Source organism: Salvia hispanica, chromosome 3, assembly GCF_023119035.1.
Source record: "Salvia hispanica cultivar TCC Black 2014 chromosome 3, UniMelb_Shisp_WGS_1.0, whole genome shotgun sequence".
NCBI lineage: Eukaryota > Viridiplantae > Streptophyta > Magnoliopsida > Lamiales > Lamiaceae > Salvia > Salvia hispanica.
Window position 1 is genome coordinate 12,307,754 of NC_062967.1, and position 27,533 is coordinate 12,335,286.

The 27,533-nt window shown below is 36.4% G+C and overlaps 2 protein-coding genes across 2 annotated transcripts; both read left to right on the top strand.

Moving 5' to 3' along the window:
- Positions 1-10,082: 10,082 nt before the first annotated feature.
- Positions 10,083-27,288, top strand: LOC125211552 (translocase of chloroplast 159, chloroplastic). Its single transcript, XM_048111405.1, has 2 exons — positions 10,083-13,199; positions 26,298-27,288. The coding sequence occupies exons 1-2, from the start codon at positions 10,268-10,270 to the stop codon at positions 27,176-27,178; spliced, it is 3,813 nt and encodes a 1,270-aa protein (XP_047967362.1). The 5' UTR covers positions 10,083-10,267; the 3' UTR covers positions 27,179-27,288.
- On the top strand, positions 14,479-16,410 carry LOC125211553 (alkylated DNA repair protein alkB homolog 8). Its single transcript, XM_048111406.1, has 4 exons — positions 14,479-14,878; positions 14,950-14,981; positions 15,397-15,591; positions 15,932-16,410. Exons 1-4 carry the CDS (start codon positions 14,620-14,622, stop codon positions 16,217-16,219), a joined length of 774 nt encoding a protein of 257 aa, XP_047967363.1. The 5' UTR covers positions 14,479-14,619; the 3' UTR covers positions 16,220-16,410.
- Positions 27,289-27,533: the final 245 nt, after the last annotated feature.

Here is a 27,533-nt window from a genome sequence, read left to right on the forward strand (position 1 = left end):
TCCTTTGATTCCCTTTATCTTTTGTCTAGCCATTTTTAGTAAGTTTCATCTAGTAGCTTCTAACATGCACACTCGCACCCTAGTTTACACACGCATTTTAATTTCTTTTAGCATGCAGCATTTAGAGCCCACCTGACCTACTGGTCAGGAGGGGTATAGGTCTCATTTTCATCTACTGGTCAGTTTAGGCATGAGTTCTGTTTTCGTTTGCAAGTTCAAGTTTCCCACTTTAAATAGAGGTTTCATTTCATTTCACGCCTAGTTTTAATCTCAACCCCATAAAGCGTGGTAGCAAACCAACCCTTCCAAAATGTCTTTGCAATTGCACTTCGCCTACATCTATCTTTGTGGGATCGACCCTTACTCCACTATACTAGCCAGTAGAAGTGGGTTGAGGTATTTTTGTTGACAAGAGGTTTTAGGCACAGACCCAACGACACAGCTAGGTCTAGGTACCCTCCTGGCCAGTTGACACGCACACACAAGAGTCGCCGCCCCTAAAAAACCTCGTCGTGTCAAGTTACTGATAGGTACGTTATTTATGTTATGCACAAAGGCGACTTATAGTAGGGATGATGCTTAAAGAAATGGACCTAAAGATAGTGAATCGTCCAGGTGACTTAGGCTTATTTTCATGAGTCTACAAGGTAGCGTATCCTCTCTATGGTCTTTAATCTTTTTAGTTGAGATAATGCATGTTAGACTGTGAATATATATGAATATGGGTGAATCTTATGCTTAATTATAATTATAGTTATAATGTGAATGGTCTTACTGATATGGTATTCATTAATCCAATATGAGTGTTCTGCGGAGAAATGGTATAAGTATGGGTATATGATGAGATTAGAAATAATTTGTTATGAAAGGTAATAATATACATGTTTGTGCGATGAATAATTATAAAAACTTGATATGAAAATGAATATGATTGTGGATGTAAATTCAATGAGATAAATGTGGAAATGGGTGAGATGATGATGCCTGATATATTTGTGATGATGTCTATTTATGTCTGTGTTGTGATCTGTTCGATCTGTCTGTGTTGATGTGTGATGTTGGAAATTGCTGGAAATAAAGTATACTTGATTGTGCTTATGCCCCGTGCTTGAGTGTATTCTGTGGGTACAATTGACATGTCATAGGACAGCAGCGCTGCATTTTCTGTGATCTCTCGTCTTCTGGTTAACCGAAGCGAGGATCGTCTGTTATCTGATCTGTCTGATATCTGATACTCTGTCTGATCTGCACCCTAAATGGGTGGTCTGTGCAGAGTCCTCTCGAGGACAAAATCTGCATCTGCATCTGATTCTGTTTCTGATCTGGTCCGCGTACCCTAGTCTGTCAGCACTTAATGGGGCAAAATCCGTTTTGTTATGTGAGTAAATTGGTGGTCGCTTATGTGTATTGAAAGGTGATGATGTCAGTGATTTTTCCGATTTGTGATGATGACTATGCTCTTTCTCAAGTCTGTGATTTGTGTGTTGTTATTTGATTTGTCTGGGTTGTTGTGGGGATAAGAATGTGACATAAAGTTATATTTTTTTGAATGCATGACCTTGGGTACCAAAATAGGACATACGGCAGATTATGAGAATTAATATGCTTATAAGATAAGGATAATCGTAGAATAAATGCAATGAATATTATTTTATGTGAATTTGATATTATAATGATACGTGATGAATATGAAGAGTGATTTCAGAATATGAGAACCTATAAGTTGTCATATGATGGTGGGATCTAATAATGATAAAAGTTAAGTAAATGTTAGTGGAAAAACAAAAGAATATAGAAGAGAATGTTTATAAGAAAAAGAAAGAGTATAGTTACTCAATGTATAAGGAAAATAAGTGAATCAGGAAACTGTAAAGCATTTGTGTTTTTCCAAGATGGAAAATGATTAATATAATTGTTAATAAACCGTGTCTTCTCTAAAAGGGTTGAATATTCGTAGTGAGGGTATTGCTACTGAGCTGTTGAACTCACTCCCCCTTCTCCTTCCACCCTGCAGGTTAAGTAATGTAGTTTGTATTGAAGAAGCGCAACGGCTGCATCCTTGACAAGTCACAAGTCTCTTGTGGAAGTTTAGAAAATGGTGGCATGTTTTGTACAAAGCTTGATAGTCTAGCAAAGTTTGATAGGTTAGAGGTGCCCAAGGTTCAGGAACCGGCGGTTACGGTTCGGAACCGCCGGTTCCGATTTTGGAAATTGTTAAACCAGAACCGAACCGCGAGGGTGTTTCGCGGTTACGGTTTCGGTTCCGGTTCCAAAACTGCCGGTTTCGGTTTCGGTTTCGAACTAACGGTTTTTCGGCGATTTTTCACGGTTTCGGTTCGAAAATTTTTGAACCTGAACCGAACCACGGTTCAAAAATCGACTGTTTCGATTTGGATAAATTCTCACGGTTTTGGTTCGGAACCGTAACCGACGGTTACGGTTTCGGTTTTAACCGCCGATTCGGTAAGCCTTGGGTAGGTCTATGATAGGTAGTGTGTTAAAAATAAAACAAAGCATGGTTGAGTGTCTGCGATATCAAATAGTGACATCACTTATTCGGTGGATTTACTGATCGAGTAAGGGGTGTTACAGGGTCAAAATTGTGCTAATTGACGGAACTGTCAAAAAAGGATGTAAACGATAGCATTTTCGATTCGATTTTCAAAAAGTAAATGTTTTGGACAAAAATCGTAAATCGACCATATGTTTATGACCAAAATAGTACTATACCCTACCCTAAATAAGTACTCCTAGTAATACTATTTATGGTAGGGGTATAGTTTTATTAATATGAGTATAAAATTATAGCAAAAGGGCATTTGTGTCAAATTGGTTATCAAAATTTGATTTGTTTTAAAATGGATACTATAGATAACTTTAAATAAATTAATATAATTACAAATCGAATTTTGATTTTATGAAAATTGTTAATTGTAATTTTTTTAATATATTAGAATCAAATTAAATAAATAAAACAAAACAAACAATATTAAATGCGCATAAAACGAACGTGGTACTCATAGGTTATGGTCACATGAGACAAGTAGTAGTACATCATTTCTCATAATATATATACTACATAAGTTATAAAGGGCCATAGCTATGAGATATAAATATTTTCTTTTGCGTTTTGCTACGTCCTTTTGTGCATATTTCATTGTGGATGCATAAAATGCCAAAATTTATCTTTCTCCACTCTTCGAATTGTCACCTTTTCCAGCTCCAATATTCTGTGGACGTCGTTACAGATAAAAAATAAATGAGAGGAAGAATAACAGAATATGCACACATATTAAATCGATGCTTTTAAAGAAAACACGAGGGAACAAACAAAATTTAACTCAATCAATTTATCACATCATTAAATACAAAGTTGCCTGATGATTTTTTTTAAGGATAAAGCTATGTGGCCATAATGTGACTGACCATAAAAGGATAATTTTGTAAATATGTATAAAAGTAACATTATTAATTTAACCGTGTCATTCAATGCTTAAATGATTTGACTCTATTACCCCTAACCATTTATTTTAGTGATATTAAGTTTTTTTTTAATTAATCAAGAGTCATACACGTACTTTCTCTTTCATTAATTATTCTGATTTGTTTTTTATTTGACTAATTTTTCACTTTCACTTTTTAGTGTGTACTCTCACCGTCTCAGCTAAGATGATACGTTCCTCTTTTTTACGTGGTTTAGAAAAATGATAATAAATAGTTAAAGTTGAGAAAAAATAAAGTAAAAAAGATAATAATATAGAAGATAGTGTCTTCTACAATATTCTCTAACTTAATTTATTTTTTCTCTATTTTAATTATTTATCATCATTTTTTCAAAACAAGTGCGAAAAAAGATGTGTCATCTTAGATGGGACAGAGGGAGTATCTTAATGGAATTTGAAATTAATATAATGATTGAGAGTTTCAATTGGTCATTATTTCAACTGAAATTTGGAGATTTCACTTGGATTTATTTTTATTCGGAGATAAAACTATCTCTATTCAAAAAATTGTTATTATGAATCTTAATTGATAAGTATTACTACCTCTGTCCCTGAAAATTTGTCCAATTTTTTCATTTCCGTCCGTCCCCAAAAATTTGTCTCATTTCACTTTTTATCATTTTTTGTAGTGGACCTTATATTCTACTAACTCATTTATACTCACATTTTATTATAAAACTAATGTATAAAAGTAGGACCCACTCCCCACTAACTTTTTTAACTCACTTTTCATTACATTTTTTAAAACTCGTGTCCGATCAAAACGGGACAAATTTTAGGGGACGGAGGTAGTAAATTATATTGGGGATTCATTGAACGACGAGAGACTCTAATTGATTTTAGATTAAATTATATAATTATAATTTTAATTGAACCTGAACCTGGAACTGCACAGAGATTCAATTTAACATTCAATTGATTTTCTATTAACGATGGAGGATTAGATTTTTTTGGGATTTAGTTGAGCACTTGTGGTTACAATTGATCTTATAATAAAATTCACAATATGTACTCCCTCCGTCCCAAGATAAGTGACCTACTTTTTTTGGGCACGAGATTTAAGGAATGATATTTAAATAAGTTAAAGTGGAGAGAGTCAAGTATGAGAGAGGGAAAAGTAGATGAGAGAAGAGAGAATAAAGTAGGTGGAGAATAAAGTAAGAGAGATGACTTTTTGCTAAAAATGGAAATAGGTCACTTATAGTGGGACACCCCAAAAAGGAATACAAGTCACTTATCTTGGGACGGAGGGAGTATTACAAATGAGAATAATATTTAATAATTTTTATTTACTAATTTATTTATTTTTTTAATATTATTTTCATATATCAATGTATTTACTAACTATAACATAGATTAATAAAAAAAATACGAGTGCATTATTTTCAGTTGACCATTTTATGAATAAAGATATTTTTTTGGTAGAAACAACGCGGGCATAACCGATTACAATGAAGTCTAACGAATGTAAGAAACACATAATCTATCATGAAACAACCAAGGATGAAATTCAATTGGAAGCTCTTCTAAAACACCTATGAAACACTTATTAGAATTATTAATTATAAGATTTCTAGAAACATGATAGCATCTGTTAAAATAAAATATTATTTATTTATACTAATACGATAATGTGTGTTAGATGATTTTCTTAGAGAAGGGACGGAAGTCGTTGTTAGATTAAGAAGAGGTGTTTTTTCTATTGTAGTTTTAAGTTCAATATATTTTTATTTATTAATTTAACTTTATTACTTAGTTTAAAATTTAGATTCATTTTTAATTATTTTTAATTATTTTTTTAATAATTAAAATAAAAATAAATTATATATATAAAACCAACAATGATAAACGTGCAACAAACGAGGATAGTGTTTATATACATATAAGGTGCTCACATGTGGATGTAACATATTATTTCTCAAAATAGTTATGAATTAATATTGATTTTACCTATACACGTTATTAAATATAATCTAATAATTTGATGGTGTGAATTTTATAATTTTAATTGTCAATTTTATATCTCACTTGTAAATAATATATATTTTATATATTTTTAATACTAAAATATTATTCAGCCTAAAATAAGTATATTGATTACTGTAAATAATATATATTTTATAGATTTTTAATACTAAAATATTATTCCGCCTAAAATAAGTATATTGATTAGTGGCATTATATTAAATCTATATTTTTTATAAAAAAAATAGTAAAAGCAATAAAATGTAGTACAATTTAGTTAGTTATATATTTTAAGTAATTTGAAATAAGCTGAAGACAAATTATTATTAAATACGTGAATTAAATATCATAACCGCATCTTTTTTCAATATCTTTATTCATTTTATGGATTATATTATGAAAAAACAGATTTAATAAGAAAGGCTACAATGGACCGAAAATATTTGATGCTTTTTAGGTGAATTGATTACATTGAATCAGTATTAAATGCATCAAAATTTTATTACTATTTTAAGTTTATGGCCTTAGCGTCACTCTTTTTTTAATGGAGTAACAATTTTCAAGTGTGATTAATCTCTATAATATATATATATATATCTATATATATATAGAGAGACTTGCTCTGCTGCGCGTCCGTAAATGAGCGCCTCATAGGCGACTGAATACGTGGCAAGTGAATCACAAGCGACGTATTTAATTATTTTTTCTTAATATTCTCTCTCTAAAATGTGATACTTCCACAAATTGTGGTAGTGGTGGGACCATCAATTCCCTTACCGATTAATGTTCGTCTTCAACCTTCAGAACGAGGTGTTTTTCACCATGGATCAAAGCTTCCCACAATTTAATGAATGCCCAAGTCATTCAATTCAATTAGAATTAGTCAGCATATTTCAAAGAAATTTTGCAGTTAATTTTCACAAAGTATCTACAAATTCTTCCTAAATTTTAATGAAAAATTTTGTCGCATATTTAATTTTTTATCCAAATGATCTTTGCAGACAAACATTCATATACAAATTGAACTCGTTTTGAAATGGTTCATTCCCCTCGACATATAATATCAAATTTGCGATTACATCATGATAATAACAGTCCATCTTTCAATCTAAACCGTTAAGAGTTGTAGAAAAAATTGTAGGAGTGTTCAAGAAATTCACAGAAAAGGTAAAATTTGCAGATAAGAGTGGGAAGGGAATAGCGAAGATGGCAACCAGATTTTTGTAGAAAGATTTTAGTATATCTGGAGAAAAGTTTTGGAAACAAAGGTTGAGGGAATATTAAAAAAAATATTCAATGAGAGAAAATTTATGATTCACTTACCACGTATTCAGTCGCCTATGAGACGCTCATTTACGGACGCGCAGCAGAACAAGTCTCTATATATACGTATATAGATATATACTCTATTTAGTCAAATTTTGATTGATTTCATATCTTATAAATAAAATACTACTAATCACATAGTAAAATTTTATTTTTCCCAATCATCCTATCCACATGCGAATAGATATTTTTTAATAATGCTCAAACAGACATTATTTTACCATAATTAGTACTAGTATTCTATTTTCTTTTCCTTTATTTTCTTTTCTCATTATATTAAGTAATCAATGTTTTTGAATATCACAAACATGTGTTTTGTATACATATGAAACATTTCAGGAAAATACAAACTTTTGTGATTCGATATTTTATTTTGTGATTTAATAAGTTTTCTTAGTATAAAAAATATTTACAGATAAGAACTAATTAAAATAAGTATTTGTAATATTTACAGATAAGAACTAATTAAGATAAGAACTAATTAAAATAAGTATTTGTAATATTATAAACAACAATAAAAAATTATTTGTACAATTGTACTTCTCTCAACCCACTCTCAATGAAACATTTCATATTTTAGTAGATGATTATATACTATTTTAATATTTGATATGAGTGTAGTATAAAATAAAAGAAATATCAAAATAGGAGATGTGTGGATGAAATATAATAAGACATACAAATAAAGAAAATGTAATACTACTATTTATAAAAGAATAAAAAATGCAAACTATTTGAACGATTAACTAGTAGTAGTCAAATAAAAAAAACATATTATATAAAATTTAATAAATAGTAGTAGTCAAATAAAAGTACACAACAACAATTAATGTTGTGCAATATTGTTCTTTGTTTGATAATGATATTAATTTAGTTTCACTTTATATCATTATTTATTGGTATTTCATAATTACTTGGTTTAACCACATTTGAATTCAATATACACATATTCAAATTTTTGAGAAGTAAAAAGAATAGAAATATGAGTAAATCTAAAAAGAGAAATATGTGTAATTAAAGTTAACTCAATTCTAACTTATATACCATGAATTTAATTACTTAGTAAAAAGACTTCAAAAATTTATTTTCCCTCTTGAGTAGAAGTAACACCAAGTGTACTATCTACCATCAAGAAACTAACACAAAGTAACTCAAAGTCAACTCAATTCTAACTATATATAGACTAAGTTACTTACTGAAAAAAATAATTTAAAAAATATATATATTATACAAAGTCGAATAAATTAAATCTTCACTTTCCAGCCCATCTATTTAAAAAGTGTTTTAAATCTTCTTCAAGAAGTTTGCATTTGATTAGACTCATTTTCCCTCAATAGGAATTGCCTTTTTTATATTCAATAGTTGTCATTTCTCAAAATGATCAAAATGGTAAACAAAATAGCTTCACAATTTCCCTCCAAAAAGGAAAATATTGACTTTCCATCCAACTCTCCATAGTATAGATTACTAACAAAATAAAATCATGTTTTTTCATATTCCATTGCATAGTTCTTCTATTTCAATTCATCTCACATTTTACTTGCTGATAATTTGAGAAAACGTGTAACTGGTGTTAATTGTCATGCTTTGGGTTGACTCTCTACAAACTTCTTCGTGTGTTCTTGTTGTGCTTAAAAATGTCACTTGAGTAGCTATACTAGAAAAATAATATCTCTATATATCAAACACAATATTAAGAAATCAGATTAACACAATTTCGACATATTTTCTTAAATTGTTTCTTGGTGGCCTTTCCTTGATGTAAGTATGCAAGTACTTCTTCACTCGTCTACGAAAAATAATCTCATTTTGCTATATTGGGATGTTCCAAAAAAATAGTCTCATTCACTTTTTGCTCTTTCTAATATTTTACTTATTTTTTTTTTATCTAGCTCTTTTACTTTACTACTTTATTAATTTTTTCATTAAAAATTTGTACCGTTCATAAATGAAATTATTTTATTGTGGACGTATTGAGTATCAAACATGCCTCAAAATGTCAATAATTAAACGACATTTCAAATAAGTTAACACACTTCATATTCAAATTCAAAGTAACTTTTTCTACGCAAGATAGAAGCAATATCAAAAATTATATCGGCCCATAACTTTCGAAGCTCAAAATGACCAACCAAAATTTGACTTGTACTATAAAATATAGTAATACTACATCTTTTCTACACGCAACTAGATTGATGCAGAAAATTAAAATTGATACACAAAAGATGAAGGGCAGACATGAAGGGCAGACTGTATACTTTTATTGTAATTCATATATATTCTATTTTAGAATTATATGAACTACATGAACATTGGAAATGACATTAGTTTTAATGTAAAATTGATTAAGTAAGAGAGAAGAAAAAAAATGGATGAGGTTAAGTTAAATAAAGAGAAAGTGTAGTGGAAAAATGTTAGTGGATCGTGGAATTGATTTTGCATTTTAAATAGAAAATTTTTATTTTTAAGAAATATATAAAAAAAGGATTTTTATTTTCAGGAAATGAGAGGATATACTAATTACTATTCCCTTCGTCCGTCATTAGAAGTCACATTCATGTCCGCACAGTTTTAAGAAATGTTAAGAAAAGTGGGTGGAAAAAAGTGAGTGGAATAGAGGTCCCACTTGTATATACAGTATTAGTTTAAAATAAAATGTGAGTGAAATAAGTTAGTGGAAGGTGAGACTCTATTACCATTTATGATAAAGATGAACCGGGATTCCTAGCTAGTACTAGTTTAACATGCAAATATGGTTCATTTAGAGATGTGACATTGTGAATTGCGTTGTCAGCCATTTGAGATTTAATTTGCGTTGAACCACAAAAAATTACTCGTAATTTTCAAATTTATTCCAAGCATCCATCAATTGGTAGTTGTTTAGGTGCATAACCAAAAGAGTAGTAAATGAAGTACATTACGTTGATATAATTTTTATTTTATTTTATCCAATCATTTATTTTTAATATTTTAAATATAATTATTGACATCATTAATCTTAAAAATAGTTGTATAAAAAATAAAGATCAATTTATTTATTTTTAATTTTTGTTAAAGTTGTAGGGAAAACTGATAATTCAAACCGTAAACCCTATTATAAATTTATAATAAATTAAATGGTTATAACAAAAAAATTAATGTTAGTATTGACTATTTGAGATGCATAGATATATAGACAACAATTATTCTAAAATTAATTAGTATACTAACAAATAACCAAATAATGACAGCAGTATCTATTAACACTAGTATAAAATACTAATGAAACAGAAAAAAGCTCATCACAACGCAGCACATACCTCAGCGGCTGCGGAACTCTCAGCGAAGCCAAAACACCCAAAAACCTTATCACAAATCCTAAATCCCTCCCTCTCCCTCTTCCTCTCCTCCTTATCCATAAACCCTCAACTTCTCCAACTCTAAACCCTTTTATCTCCGAATTTCCCTATTCAAATTTTGTGTTTGTTTCAGCGATGGAGTCGAAGGAGGCGGCGCTGAATCCCACCGCTGAAGTTATACCAGGTTCAATCGCTTCATCTCCATCTCCACCGATTAATAATGATGTTGTTCTGAGTAAAACAATTGCTTCGAACGAAAATAATGACGATAAAAGTAGGGGTAATAGTAAGGCTGTGGTCTCCGAGGATGAGGACTATGTGAGTGGTAATGAGGAGTTCGAGGCGCCAGTGGATAAGCCTGTATTGAATAAAATTGATGGTTCTGATGTTCCGGGGATGGCTGAGAATAGCGGCGGTGACGTCGAGGAAGGGGATAAGGTTGCTGAAGGGGATGGGGAATCAGTCGTGATATCCGATGTGGTTGCTGGTGAGGTTGTGGATGGTGAAAGGGGAAAGGCGGTGGTTGAGGGAGTTGAGGCGGAAGGAAATCAGGCGGGAAAGGGGAGTGAGCCTGAGGTTAAAGAGGGGTTTGAGGCGGCTGTTGAGCAGGTAGAATTGGAATCCATGCCTGAAGGGGATTCTGTAGTTGAGACCATTCAGGTTGATGTTGCTGGCCCTGGAGTTGCTGTTGTTGGCGAGCCGGAAGGAGATAAAGATGTGTTGAGTAAAATTGAGGAAAAGGAGGTTGCTGCAGTAGATGTGGTTGAATCAGAGAGATCGGATGTGGTTGATGATGGTGATGTTAGCTTCATAAAAAAGGAGGATTCTGTAGTTGATGAGAGCGAGGTTGATGTACCTTCCTCAGGGGCATCTATTGGGGTAATAAAGGAAAACGGAGCCAATTCTAATGAACTAGAGCAAGAAGAAGTTGCTGAAGTGGCACTCACGGCTGAGGGGGATGCTGTTGTTGATACCATCAAGGTTGATGTGAATGTGGTAGATCCAGGAGTCGCTGTGGTTGGAGGGGCGAACGAGAACGGAGACAGGGAGGAGGTTCCACTTGAATCAGTTGGTAGTGCTACTGAAAATGGTGATGGTGTTGAGAATGATGTCGATACTAGGGAAGTTGGAGTGGATCTTCTGAATTCAGAACCGGCAGCTGAGGATACAGTTGGGAATGAGAAGGACGAGACTTTAGATGCTGGAGCTCTTGCCCATATGGAGAATGGTTTTCAGACGTCCGAGATCAGTATTGATTCTCAGAGAACTGATGAACCAAAAGCGGGAACTGATGATCTCAGAGAAATTAGAGAAGTAGAGGATGAAATGGATGTATTGAACCCTGAAGAACTTATGTCAGATGAGGACACTGATGGCATGGTGTTTGGGAGCTCGGAAGCTGCCAAAAAGTTTATTGAGGACTTGGAGCGAGAATCTGGTGGGGATTCTCATACAGGTCTCGACAGTTCGCTTGAGCAGTCTCAGAGGATTGACGGTCAAATTGTGACTGATTCAGAAGAAGAAGGCGAAACTGATGACGAGGGAGATGGTAAGGAATTGTTTGATTCTACTGCTCTGGCTGCTCTTTTGAAGGCTGCAACCGGTGCTGATTCTGGTGGTGGAAATATCACTTTCACCTCTCAAGATGGATCTAAGCTGTTCTCCATGGAGCGTCCTGCTGGGTTGGGATCTTCCCTTCAGTCCTTGAGGCCTGCTCCCCGACAAAACCGCTCCAGCCTTTTTGGCAATCTTGCTCCTGCTAGTGGAGGAGAAGTGGAAGAGAATTTGAGTGAAGAGGAGAAGAAGAAACTGGAGAAATTGCAGGAGATCAGAGTGAAGTTTCTGAGGCTTGTTCATAGATTAGGCCTCACTCCGGAGGAGTCCGTAGCAGCTCAGGTTTTATACCGGCTGGCACTTCTTGGTGGGAGGCAAGGCACTCACACTTTTAGCTTGGATGCTGCTAAGAGGACTGCACTGCAACTTGAAACGGGGGAGAAGGATGATCTGGACTTCTCCATTAATATCTTAGTTCTTGGAAAGTCTGGAGTGGGGAAAAGTGCCACCATAAATTCATTATTTGGAGAAGAGAAGGCTCCGATTGATGCATTTGAAACTGGGACAGCTTATGTTAGAGAGATGTCTGGGTCTGTTGATGGAGTTAAAGTTCACGTTGTTGATACACCTGGTCTAAAATCTTCCGTCATGGAGCAGGGTATCAACCGTAGCACCTTGTCCTCTATAAAGAAGTACACGAAAAAAAGCTCCCCTGATGTTGTTCTTTATGTGGATCGATTGGATGCACAATCTAGAGATCTTAATGATTTACCAATGCTTAAGACTGTTACTAGTACACTTGGCTCTGCCATTTGGCGAAGTGCCATAGTCACTCTTACTCATGCTGCATCTGCGCCCCCGGATGGGCCTTCTGGCACCCCACTGAGTTATGAGGTGTTTGTCTCTCAAAGGTCTCATGTTGTGCAGCAGTCGATTGGCCATGCTGTCGGAGACCTACGAATGATGAGCCCCAGTCTGATGAATCCCGTCTCTCTTGTCGAAAACCACCCCTCTTGTCGGAAGAACAGGGATGGACAGAACATTCTTCCTAATGGTCAGAGTTGGAGGCCTCAGTTACTGCTACTATGCTACTCGATGAAGATTTTATCTGAAGCCAGTGCAATCTCGAAGCCTCAAGACCCATTCGACCATAGGAAGCTCTTTGGCTTCCGGTCACGCCCACCACCTCTCCCGTACATGTTATCATCCATGCTGCAGTCTCGTCAGCACCCCAAGCTTCCATCTGATCAGGGCGGTGACAGTGTCGATTCTGATATTGATTTAGATGATTTTTCGGATTCTGATCAGGAAGAGGAGGACGAGTACGACCAGCTTCCTCCATTCCGGCCTCTCAGAAAAGCTCAGATAGCCAAGCTGAGCAGAGAGCAAAAGAAGGCATATTTTGAAGAGTTTGATTACCGGGTGAAGCTGCTCCAGAAAAAACAATGGAGGGAGGAGTTGAAGAGAATGAGAGAAACCAAGAAGAGAGGTAAAGATGCAGCAGTGGAATATGGTTTTGCAGAGGATGACGCTGAAGGTGGAGCAGCAGCTCCGGTGGCAGTTCCCTTACCTGACATGGCACTTCCCCCATCTTTTGACGGTGATAACCCTGCATTCCGATACCGGTTCTTGGAGCCCACTTCACAGTTCCTTGCAAGGCCAGTCTTGGACAGCCATGGTTGGGACCATGACTGTGGATATGACGGAGTCAACCTTGAACACAGCCTAGCCATTGCGAATCGCTTGGCAGCAGCATACACTGTCCAAATAACAAAAGACAAGAAGGACTTCAGCATCAGTCTGGATTCCTCTGTTGCAGCCAAGCTTGGAGAGAACACATCGGGCATGGCAGGCTTCGATATTCAGAGCATAGGCAAGCAGCTAGCTTACATCGTCCGTGCAGAAACCAAAACCAAGAGTCTGAAGAAGCACAAGGCAACTGGAGGATTATCCTTGACATTCTTAGGCGAAAACATGGTTCCGGGTGTGAAGATAGAGGATCAAATTACGTTTGGGCAGCAGTATGCCCTCGTAGGCAGTGCTGGCGCTGTGCGGTCTCAGCATGACACTGCCTACGGGGCTAACTTTGAGCTGCAGAGGAGGGAGCTGGACTACCCGATTGGTCAGGTTCAGTCGACGCTCAGCATGTCAATTATCAAATGGAGAGGGGACTTGGCGCTAGGTCTCAACAGCCTGGCGCAGTTCTCCATAGGGCGTAACTCGAAGGTTGCTGTTCGTGCTGGAATCAACAACAAGCTTAGTGGTCAGATCACGGTGAGGACGAGCAGCTCCGACCATCTGTCACTGGCTCTTGCTGCTGTTATTCCAGCAGCGCTTTCCATCTACAAGAAGCTCTATCCAGAGGGCTCCGGCGACAAGTACTCCATCTACTAGTTTTTCCTCATCTGATTTTTTGCTGCATTTTGTATTTCTTATTCAGTTGAATGTGCGAGACAATAATAGCCTCTTTCCGTTTTTGAATAATAATTTTGCTGCTATTTTATTTGAGTATCTCAACTCTTTTGCGGGATAGGGTTTGATGAAATGCAGAGTTATAGAAGACTTCTTCGATATATGTTTCACTCGGAATTTCCCTTTTAACACTTTGCCCATTATATTTTGGTTAAGACCAATGAGTTTTGGCTTATTTCAGTTGATTGTCAAAATAAATATGAGGGTATTATAAGATTAAGTGTACGTAATTTCTTTTTCATGTTTTATCTTATAGCAATGAATTATGAGTTCTGATTCGCCATTTAAATATATATACTGAGCAATAATATAGGCTAAACTAGCATCAACTCTTAATACAAACAAAATCAATAAAACAGGTAGTCGCATTAGCAATCAGCGCTTTTTCAAATGCATAAGGTTCGCATCGTTTTGTCATTCACAATCATTTAGATCGGCGAGATAAAAAAAAACAGCGGGAAATGGCGGCGGCGGAGGAGGTGAAAGCGATGCTGAAGGAAGCCTTCGGCGATTCATCTTCGGAAAGCGACGGAGAACCGTCGCGTGGTATGCGGAGACGAGCCCGAATCAGCGATTCGAGTGACGAGATAGCGAGACCTACCTCAATTTTCGGGGATAGCCACACTTGGGAGCAGATCAATGAAATCGATGGCCTCTGGATATGCAGGGAGTTTTTATCCGCCGATCAGCAGTCTTCGCTGCTATCTTCACTTGAACGAGGTGAAAAAATCATTACACTGTTATCCAAAAACAATTTGGGGAAAATTTACGCTTCATATAATTGGATGCAGATGGATATTTAGCTGAAGGCTCGCTCAATCAGGTATCGCTTAAAACCTTATCTTAAATCAGGTTTTTGTTTTAGCGTTGATAATTTTTGAAAATGGATAATCTTTATCGCATGAGCACTTGCTAATTAATGTAGCACAAGCTTTGTGGAATTTTGATAATCACTTCAACCTCGTTTTCTTTTATCTGAGGAATGTATCATATTTGCACAAGGAGTTCTTTGATTAATTTAGTTTCCATTCAGTGACTGCTCAAAAACACTAATGTGTTCATATATGTCTATGCATTAATCTATAATGATAATGTTGAACACTGAATAAAAAATGGTTATGTGACAGATATTTACATTTTGTGATTATTTGAATTTGGTGATATATAAGAGTATCTGAGGGATAATATAATCCAAGAATTGTAAGTTCACAGTCACCTCTTTCTGTCTTCCACCACAGGCTATGAGGTTTGGAGATCTTCCTCCTTGGGCTCTTGAACTTTCACGCATTGTACGCGAAAACATTCTTTTTAGCGCTGGTTTTTCTGAATCAGGGGATCTAGAAAACGAAGAAGAGTGTTTATTTCCATCAGAATTGCTGTGGAGGGAGCCACTTTTTAACCAACTTATAGTGAACATATACCAGCCAGGTGAGGTGCGTTTCTCACCCTTGGATTATATGATTTTCTGTGTTCATAATGTCTGTCCAGTGGTATACCACTTGTTTATGGCATACTACTTTCTTGATGATTGGTTAAGTCTCTCTGATAGTTTGAAGCCTAGTTTGTTAATAATTCTTGAATTGTAGTAAGAGATTGGGTTGGGTTATCCTTTCGTAGAGTTTGTGCTGAGAATAACATTTATAATTTGAGCCTAGTTTGTTAGTAACTCTTGAATTCTAAGAACTTTGATTAGCAACCAAATTTGGTATTGGGCGGGGTTATCCTTTTGTAGAGAGTGCATAGAGTAACAAATGGTGGTGTTTAAGTGTGCAGGGGATTCGGGCGCATGTTGATCTGATGCGCTTTGAAGACGGAATAGCAATAGTGTCGTTGGAGTCGGCCTGTGTGATGCGATTCAGCCCGGTCGAAGCATCCTCAGACTCAGTTGAGCTACTCCTGAGCCCGGGATCACTAGTGTTGATGTGGGGTGAGGCGCGCTACCTGTGGAAGCACGAGATCAACCGCAAGCCCGGTTTCCAAATCTGGCAAGGCCAAGAAATTCACCAGGAGAGGAGAACCTCCATCACCCTCAGAAGGCTCTGCCCAACACCACAACACTAGGTCTAAGATACATATGTATTTTATTGAAGCGATTTTGCTTTTACATTCTTATTTTCAACATTATAAGATGCAAAATGGCCATCTGCAGTGAAGTAACAAACTTGAAAAGAAATAGATTCAAGTAAAAATGTACAAACATTATATTTTAACTAGTGCCATCTTGGCAACGATCTTCATTTTTCGAGCTGAAATCAATTTTATTCTCTAGGATTTTTTATTTTTTTTGATCTTCTAGCTTTATGATTTAAGATGATTAGACTTGGGTCTTCCAAGCCCGTAATGATTTGAGTACGGGCTTTGGGAGTTAGGGTTGTAGTATTAAAATTTGAATGCAATACAAGTTCTGATAAAGTAAAATAGGGACGATTCTATTAATATAACACTTAGTCAGTCACAAGGCGTTCCATTTTTTCATGACACTGTAAATTTTTTTCTGTAATATATAGGTCACAATTGTATATTATTAGTTTTAGAGTAAAGGCTAAAAGTGGTTCTAAATATAGGTTGATTTTATGATTTTGGTTTAGAACTTTATTTTTTGAATTATTTGGTCTAACATATTTGAAAATGAGTTGAAATTAGTTCTTTTTGGATGATCGTATTGATATTCTGAGCTGATGATCTAAGCCCTTAATTTGAATATCTAATAACTATTATTTAATTGTAGTTAATAATTAAATATTGAGTTAGAAATATAATTATCATTTGTAATTTATTTCGTTACGTAGGCATAAAATGCCAAAATTTCTCTCTCTCCATTCTTTTAATTGTCAGTCACCTTTTCCATCTCGAATATTTTGTGGCCATCGTTAAAGATAAAAAATGAGAGGAATTGAATATGCACACATATTAAATTGATACTTTTATAGTAAACACGAGGGAAACAAACAAAATTTAATCCAATCCAAACATTATCATCACTAAATTTAAAGTTGCTTGATGAGCTTTTAATAATAATTTTCAATGAGATTATTTTCTATAATATATATTCCATTTGGTCAAATTTTGATTAATTCTATATTTTATAAATAAAATATTACCATATTTTTTTCGTCCCTCAAAAATAGAATTTTTTTTCCATTTTGTTCGTCCCAAAGAAATGCACTTTAGAGCATCCGCAACGCTGCGCGATGCGGCTACCGTCTCGTCTCGACGAGACGAGCTGTCTCGACGCGTGACGCGTCCCCGCGAGGCCAGCCTCGAGCTGGCAAGACACGCGCCCGGCGCCAGGTGGCGCGCGCGGGCGGCTGGCGTGACGCCCACTTGCTGGGCGTCGGATTTATGACGTCATAATTCAATTTTTTTTTAAATCAGATTTTTCGAAAAAAAAAACGGTAATATGACCATTCAACGGTCATATTTTTAATTTTAATTTTTTTTTATATTCTATATATACTCTTCTCCATTCTCCATTTTACACATAAACACACATCTATTCTCTCATGTCTCTTTCTTTCCTCTCCAATCACTTCTATAAAATCATTCCTTTATTTTTTTCTTCTCCCAAATTTAATCAATTATGGATCAATTTGAGCAAATGCGTTGAATAATGGAAGAATCGCTAGAAGAAGATCGACGTAGGAAGGAGGAAGCCGCCGCGCCTCCTAGGCGACGCTGGACATACATCCATCGTAACCGGGAGGAAGCCGCCGCAAGGTTGGAACGTGATTACTTCAGTCCGAACCCGGTGTGGGGAGATATCTACTTCCGTCGCCGTTTTCGTATGTCACGCGCGCTATTTTTGCACATCGCGAGTACATTGGCGGCACATGAAGAGTTCTTCAGAGAAGGGTTCGACGCCGTTGGCCGTCCTAGCCACACGACGCTCCAGAAATGTACTGCGCCGATCCGTCAGCTTGCTACTGGACAAACGACGGATGCGTTCGACGAATACCCGGACGTCGGAGAATCCACTGGGAGATTTTGTTTGTTGAACTTCTGCAATGGCGTCCGGGCAGCCTTCACCGCCGAATTTTTGAAGAAGCCAACCACCGCAGATTGTCAGTTTCTGCTCCGTCTTCACGAACAAGTGCACGGATTCTCCGGGATACTCGGGAGTGTCGATTGCATGCATTGGCAATTGAAGAATTGCCCTGTGGCGTGGAGGGGGTCATACACGAGCGGCCACAAAGGCACCCACCCCACCGTTATACTCGAGGCCGTCGCCGACTACCGGCTATGGATTTGGCATGCGTATTTTGGGGTCCCCGGCTCGAACAACGACGTCAACGTGCTCAACAACTCCGACCTCTTCGCTGAAGTTCTGAATAGTAAAGCGCCGACCATCAACTTCATCGCTAACAATCGCCAGTATAAAATTGGGTACTATCTTGCCGACGGCATCTATCCGAAGTGGCCAACCTTCGTGAAAACGTTCAACAGGCCTGCGGACGAAAAGCAGTCTCTTTTTGCGCAGAAGCAAGAGTATGCTCGCAAGGATGTGGAGAGAGCGTTCGGGGTTCTCCAAGCTCGATTCAACATTATCAAAGCCCCGACTCGACAGTGGTTTATGGAGAATATGGTCGACATCATGTATACGTGCATAATCTTGCACAACATGATTGTCGCCGACGAAGGACCTGAGGCGGGAAATTGGTTCGACCCTGAAACCAAGCTCAACCGCAAGTAGTCCGCCTCGAACGGGAGTGCATCCGTCTTTGCAAGAGCGGTTGTCTATTCGGGCAAGGGCACGTGATTCTACCGCCCACGCCCAACTCCAGGAGGATCTAATGGAGCACATTTGGGCAAAATTTGGCAACCGTTAGATGATTGTCACTAGAGAACTCCTTCTTCTGCTTCTTTGCCTCCATTTTTTTTATTTGAGTTTAAGTGTGCAATTTGTAATTTCTAGTTTTTTAATTATGTCTTTTTTTATTTTTTTAGGTATTTAAATTGTAATTTCATTTTATTTAATGAAGTGTGTTTTTTATTAATTGAATTTGTTGGAATTAAAAATAAAAAATGAAATTGAATGAATAGTTAAGAGATGGTTAAGAGATGAAGGGATGCAGGTGCTACCTCTTAGTTAAGAGATGAGCTGAAAAGTACAGTGGGGCCCATGAATAGTGAAGAGATGAGACGGTTAAGAGACGGCGTTGCGGATGGCATTAGGTTTGACACGGATTTTAATGTAAAATTGATAAAGTAAAAGAGATGTAAAGTAAAAAAGTAATTAGAGCATTGTTAGTGGAGAATGAGTCCCACCTCATTAGAGAGAATAGACTTTCCAAAATTAGAAAGTGCATATTTTTGTGGGACGAACTAAAAAGGAAAGAGTGCATATTTTTATGGAAAAGATGGAGTAAAAAACTTTCTATTTAAGGAAAGTTCTTTCTCCTTAATAAAGTGAGACTCATTTTCCACTAACACACTTTCTTTCTATCTCTCTCTTAGTCTCTTACTTTCACAATTCTGTATTAAAATCCTGTGCCGTTTCAAAAGTTTAAACTTTTAGGGGATGGAGGAGTAGTATAATATAATCCTTCCGTCCACGGAAAATAGTCTCATTTTACTATTTAGGATGTCCACAAAAAATAGTTTCATTTCTAAAAATTGAAAGTTTTTCTCATATTTATCTAATTTTTGCCTATCTTTTTAATATTTTATTCATTTTTTCTCATGGTATCTTATATTATCATGATTTCTTATTAAAATTGTGTCATTCACAGGTGAGACTATTCTTTGTCCATGGAGAAAGTAATAAAAGTTTACTAGTATATTTTTTCGATTATATTTATCCATATAAGCAGCAATGTCTTTTGGTGATACCGGTCAAACCAACATTATTTAACCACAATAAGTATTTTTTTATTTTCTTTTCGTATTGTAGTAGTATTAAATAAACAATGTTGTTTAAGTATCACAAAAAAAGTCTGTTTTGTATATAAATGAAATACTTGAGAAAAACAAAAATTTGTAGTACTATATTTTAATATTATGTTTTTAAATAGCTTGAAGTTGTCCATAATTGAAATACCTATTATCCCAAAAATTCATTGACATATTTATTTGAAAACTGACTAGAACGTTGTCCACAATTGAAATACTAGCTTATCCCAAAAATTTATTACCGCAATTTTTTACAAAACAAATTCTGTTTCAAATACATAAAAGTTTTCCTCAAGAAATTTTCTAAACATGAATTGAATACTAGTACTATATTTTTCAAAGTTAATTTGGATTTATTATTTTATTAGTACTAAAATAACAAAATCATGTTTGTTTTCAATTTGAATGTTGGACCTAATAAAATCCTTTCACCGCCGTCACATTATCATATCCCAAATGTTAATAACTGAGTGACATTTCAAATAAGTTAACACACTTCACATTCAAATTCAAAGGAACTTTTCTAATGCAAAACAAACCAAACAAAATAAAGATTATATCTAATATATATCAATGAGTCGCAACAAAATAAGTAAAAATATGGTATAATACTAATGAGTCAAAACACATATTGTATTTGCCCATAACTTTTGATGCTCAAAATGACCAACTAGCTGTATAAAATACTCCCTCCGTCTTATATTTATAGTCACATTTAGTTATGTCATGAGTTTTAAAGAATTGATGGAGTGTGTAATTAATGAAGTGAGAGGTGGAATGTGTAATAAATGAAGTGAGTTGAATGAAGGTGGGTCCCTTTTGATTTTTTGGTTTTTTTATTTTTGTTTTGTTTTATTTTAATGTAGATAATGACATTTGGGTGTAATTTTAGTGAATAATGGGGTAAAATTTTATGTCCAAATATGAAACTTTTAAATGTGACTTTAAATATGGGACGGACTTTTATGGCAAAATGTGACTATAAAACTGGGACGGAGGGAGTAATATGTATCGCACATCTTTCCACACGCAACTAGATTAATGCTGAAAATTGAAATTGATTTTGAAAATGCACACACACAAAATTGAAGGGTAACTTGTAATACGAATTATATATTTTTTTATTGTAGTTTATATATATTTGTTAGATGATTTTAAAATTACATGAACTACATTATTATTATTATTATTATTATTATTATTATTATTATTATTATTATTATTATTATTATTATTATTATTATTATTATTATTATTATTATTATTATTATTAATTAAGTATCGTATTCAAATTTATCTTATTTGCAATTATTTTGCAGAAAATGAAAATAAGAATAAATTTTAAAAAATATAAATTAATATAAAAAAATTATAATAAACATAACTAATATTCAATTCAAATTAGTATAGAAATAATTAAAATACAAGATGTATGACCCTTTGTATTATATGGGATGATTATAAGCTGAGTTGAGTTTATGATGGACCTAGGCTAAGATGAATATAAGTTAGAAAAATTAACAAAATGGAGCTCACTTCAACTAATAAGCCCAGTCCAATCCCGCTTTATTTTTTAGCCCGAGTCGTGCTATACTGAGTTGCCCCCAATTGACAACTCTAGCAGCAATAAGAGTCTCACTTTGCGGATTGGTCTGTCTACGTGATGCATAACGCGGTCCAACTCGTGAGCCACACCAACCAATGTGTACTACCAAGCCAAGGACGGATATAGAAAAAAATATCAATAGGACTATAATTCCTCAATTCTATTTTAACGTATTTATAGGCATTTTTACATAATAATTTGCATAAAATTTGGATAAATTTCAGAATTTTATTAAAAAAAACTCGATAATTTTTTATGTGAGGGCTTTAGCCCCTTGTCATCTGCACTTTGGATCCGCATGCTAAGTTGCTAACCACGTGGTACCGCACAATTTGCACAATTTGCACAATTTCGAGTTTTATTTTTTCTGTTTTTCTCTATTTCATTAAATACTACTATTACTTTATTTAATAAATGTTGACATTTCTTTTGTAATTTTAATTAGATAATTTTGAATTTTAATTATGTATGAGCAGTTTTTTTGTACTTTTAGTGATTTTTTCATACACTGTCATTAAAATATATACACTACACATATATGTATGTATAATAAAGAATTTATAAAATAAAATAAAAAGAAACTAATGATATCATGAATAGTATATGTGTGACCTAATTTATAGATTGTGCATTGGCCATTGCGTATGTTTGGTAGTGTGGTCATGACTAGAATAGCGATAGTTAATTTCTAAATTTACCCCTAGCCTCCGTCAATTGGTAGTTGTTGCGGATTCACAACCATAAAAACCTAGTAATTGATACTCCCTCCGTCCCGGATAATTCGGGTCATTTTGACTGGGCACGGATTTTAAGAATTGTAATGAAAAGTGGGTTGAAAAAGTTAGTGGAATGTGGGTCCTACCTTTATATATTAATTTTATAATAAAATGTGAGTAGGAATAAGTTAGTGGAATATGGGGTCCACTACCAAAAATGGTAAAAGTGAAGTGAGACAAATTATGTGGGACGGACCGAAAATGGAAAAGCCTGAGGCGAATTATGCTGGGACGGAGGGAGTAATTACTTGTATGATATATATGGAGAAAAATATTACTCCCTCCGTCCACGAGTAAGAGTCCCGTTTTTCCATTTTAGTCCGTCCGCGAATAAGAGTCCCGGTTCACTTTTAACATAAATGGTAATAGGGTCCCACCTTCCACTAACTCATTCCACTCACATTTCATTTAAAACTAATATATTCAAGTGAGACCCATATTCCATTAACTTTTTTCCACCCACTTTTCTTAACATTTCTTAAAACTCGTGTCGTCCATGAATGAGACTTCTAATGGCGGACGGAGGGAGTATTCATGTAACATACTTTAAATATCACGAGTATCACTTTTTCTTAATCTACGTTAATATAGTTTTTTTATCCATTTAATTTATTTTTAATATCTCAAAAATGATTTTAACATTATTAATTTTACAAATACTAGTAATACATAAATAAAGCTCAATTTATTCATTTTCTAAAAGTTGTAGGAAAAATGGATAATTCAAACTTTAATTTTATATAAGACATCAATAATAATTTTATAAGTTTTTAAGAGCAGAATAAAATTAAATGAATGTAAAAAAAATATTGCTAGTGTTGACTATTTGAGACTTGAGTCCTTAGGTGATGTTCGGTTTCCAAGATAAAATAAAATTTTAGGTGATGTTCGGTTTTCAAGATAAAATAAAACTATCAAGATAGAATTTAGGATTGAGTTGTGAGGTTATTTTAGTCATAGATGAAGTTGAATCTCATAAACCAAACATACTACTCCCTCCGTCCCGCTTAAGATACACGTTTTCCTTTTTAGTTTGTCCCAACTAAGATGACACATTTCCTTTTATGGAAACTTTCTTTCTCCCATTGATACACTCAACCACTTTTTCTCACTCTTATTAAAATATCCATCTTTCTTTATCTCTCTACTTTAATACTTACACCCACATTTTCTCTCTCCAATTAAACACTTTAAACAATAACTCCTAAAATCTCGTGCCGGCTAAAAAATGTGTCATCTTAGCCGGGACGGAGGAAGTATAAATTTAATCCAGATACAATCTTGTAAACCGAACACCCAGTAACAGATAATACAGAAAAGAGTTTAGCACACAACACAGCACATTGAACTCTCAGCGAAGCCAAAATACCAAAAAACCTTATCACAACTGACTCTAATCCCCTCCCCCTCTTCATCTCCTCCCCTTCTTATCCATAAACCCTGAATTTAAACCCTTTTATCTCCAATTTCCCTATTCAAATTTTGTGGTTGTTTCAGCGATGGAGTCGAAGGAGGCGGCATTGAATCCGACGCCCGAAGTTATATCAGGTTCAAACGCTTCCTCTCCTTCTCCACCGATTTATAATGATGATAAAAGTAGGGATAATACTAAGGCTGTGGTGTCCGAGGATGAGGACTATGTGAGTGGTAATGAGGAGTTCGAGGCGGCAATGGATAAGCCTGTATTGAATAAAATTGATGGTTCTGATGTTCCGAGTATGGCTGAGAATGGGGGCGGTGACGTCGAGGAAGGGGATAAGGTTGTTGAAGGGGATGGGGATGTGGCGGGGAAGGATTTTGGGGGTGGTAGGGAGAGTAGGGTTGAGGGTATTGATGGGATAGGTGAGCTTACCGATTCAGTTGGGGAATCAGGCGTGAATTCCGATGTGGCTGCTGGTGAGGTTGTGGATGGTGAACGGGGAATTGCGGTGGTTGAGGGAGTTGAGGCGGAAGGAAATCAGGCGGGAAAGGGGAGTGAGACTGAGGTTAAAGAGGGGTTTGAGGCGGCTGTTGAGCAGGTAGAATTGGAATCCATGCCTGAAGGGGATTCTGTAGTTGAGACCATTCAGGTTGATGTTGCTGGCCCTGGAGTTGCTGTTGTTGGCGAGCCGGAAGGAGATAAAGATGTGTTGAGTAAAATTGAGGAAAAGGAGGTTGCTGCAGTAGATGTGGTTGAATCAGAGAGATCGGATGTGGTTGATGATGGTGATGTTAGCTTCATAAAAAAGGAGGATTCTGTAGTTGATGAGAGCGAGGTTGATGTGCCTTCCTCAGGGGCATCTATTGGGGTAATAAAGGAAAACGGAGCCAATTCTAATGAACTAGAGCAAGAAGAAGTTGCTGAAGTGGCACTCACGGCTGAGGGGGATGCTGTTGTTGATACCATCAAGGTTGATGTGAATGTGGTAGATCCAGGAGTTGCTGTTGTTGGAGGGACGAAAGAGAACGGAGACGGGGAGGAGGTTCCACTGGAATCAGTCGGTAGTGCTACTGAGAATGGTGATGGTGTCGAGAAAGATGTTGTTACTACGGAAATTGGAGTGGATCTTCTGAATTCAGAACAGGCAGCTGAGGATACAGCTGAACCTGAAAATCATGCAGTTGGAAATGAGAAAGACGAGACTTTAGATGCTGGAGCTGTTGCCCGTTTGGAGAATGTTTTACCGACGTCCGAGGCCAGTACTGATTCTTTTAGTAGCAGTAGTCATCTGGAGAACGACAATTCAGAGAAGGCTCACATTAATGGGGAGGTCAAGATTGCGCATGAGATGGTAGAGTCAGATACCGGAATTGTTCAAACAAATGATACCCAAACTTGTGTTGATGGGATATCTGAGGAATTAGCACAAGTAGAATCTAATGAACCAAAAGTGGTAGCTGATGATCTCAGAGAAATTAGAGAAGTAGAGGATGAAATGGATGCAGTGAACCCTGAAGAACCTCTGTCAGATGAGGACACTGATGGCATGGTCTTTGGGAGCTCGGAAGCTGCCAAAAAGTTTATTGAGGACTTGGAGCGAGAATCTGGTGGGGATTCTCATACAGGTCTCGACAGTTCGCTTGAGCAGTCTCAGAGGATTGACGGTCAAATTGTGACTGATTCAGAAGAAGAAGGAGAAACTGATGACGAGGGAGATGGTAAGGAATTGTTTGATTCTACTGCTCTGGCTGCTCTTTTGAAGGCTGCAACCGGTGCTGATTCTGGTGGTGGCAATATCACTTTCACCTCTCAAGATGGATCTAAGCTGTTCTCCATGGAGCGTCCTGCTGGGTTGGGATCTTCCCTTCAGTCCTTGAGGCCTGCTCCCCGACAAAACCGCTCAAGCCTTTTTGGCAGTCTGGCTCCTGCTGGTGGAGCAGAAGTGGAGGAGAATTTGAGTGAAGAGGAAAAGAAGAAACTGGAGAAATTGCAGGAGATCAGAGTGAAGTTTCTGAGGCTTGTTCATAGATTAGGCCTCACTCCAGAGGAGTCCGTGGCAGCTCAGGTTTTATACCGGCTGGCACTTCTTGGTGGGAGGCAAGGCACTCACACATTTAGCTTGGATGCTGCTAAGAGGACTGCACTGCAGCTTGAAACGGGGGAGAAGGATGATCTGGACTTCTCCATTAATATCTTAGTTCTTGGAAAGTCTGGAGTGGGGAAAAGTGCCACCATAAATTCATTATTTGGAGAAGAGAAGGCTCCGATTGATGCATTTGAAACTGGGACAGCTTATGTTAGAGAGATGTCTGGGTCTGTTGATGGAGTTAAAGTTCGCGTTGTTGATTCACCTGGTCTAAAATCGTCCGTCATGGAGCAGGGTATCAACCGTAGCATCTTGTCCTCTATAAAGAAGTTCACGAAGAAAAGCTCCCCCGATGTTGTATGGTTTTGCAGAGGATGACGCTGAAGGTGGAGCAGCAGCTCCGGTGGCAGTTCCCTTACCTGACATGGCACTTCCCCCATCTTTTGACGGTGATAACCCTGCATTCCGATACCGGTTCTTGGAGCCCACTTCACAGTTCCTTGCAAGGCCAGTCTTGGACAGCCATGGTTGGGACCATGACTGTGGATATGACGGAGTCAACCTTGAACACAGCCTAGCCATCGCGAATCGCTTGGCAGCAGCATACACTGTCCAAATAACAAAAGACAAGAAGGACTTCAGCATCAGTCTAGATTCCTCGGTTGCAGCCAGGCTAGGAGAGAACACGTCGAGCATGGCAGGCTTCGATATTCAGAGCATAGGCAAGCAGCTAGCTTACATTGTCCGTGCAGAAACCAAAACCAAGAGTCTGAAGAAGCACAAGGCAACTGGAGGATTATCCTTGACGTTCTTAGGCGAAAACATGGTTCCAGGTGTGAAGATAGAGGATCAAATTACATTTGGGCAGCAGTACGCCCTCGTAGGCAGTGCTGGCGCTGTGCGGTCTCAGCATGACACTGCCTACGGGGCTAACTTTGAGCTGCAGAGGAGGGAGCTGGACTACCCGATTGGACAGGTTCAGTCGACGCTCAGCATGTCGATCATCAAATGGAGAGGGGACTTGGCGCTAGGGCTCAACAGCCTAGCGCAGTTCTCCATTGGGCGTAACTCGAAGGTTGCTGTTCGTGCTGGAATCAACAACAAGCTTAGTGGTCAGATCACGGTGAGGACGAGCAGCTCCGACCATCTGTCACTGGCTCTTGCTGCTGTTATTCCAGCAGCGCTTTCCATCTACAAGAAGCTCTATCCAGAGGGCTCCGGCGACAAGTACTCCATCTACTAGTTTTTCCTCATCTGATTTTTTGCTGCATTTTGTATTTCTTAATTCACTTGAATATGCGAGACTATTATAGCATCTTTCCGTTTTTGAATAATGATTTTACTGCTGTTTCATTTGAGTATCTGAACTATTTTGCGGGAGGGGGTTTGATGAAATGCAGAGTTAATAGATACTACTTTGATACAAGATTGTTTTTCGTTTTTGATAATAGTTCTAACGTTTACAGCTTTTTAGTTTTGAGAACTCTTTAATTGATCATCTTAATTAATGTGAGCAATATTACTTATATCCTTTTTAATGATTTTTCTTAATCCTGGTGAAAAGCAATTTAAGTTCTGAGTATATAATTGACATGAAT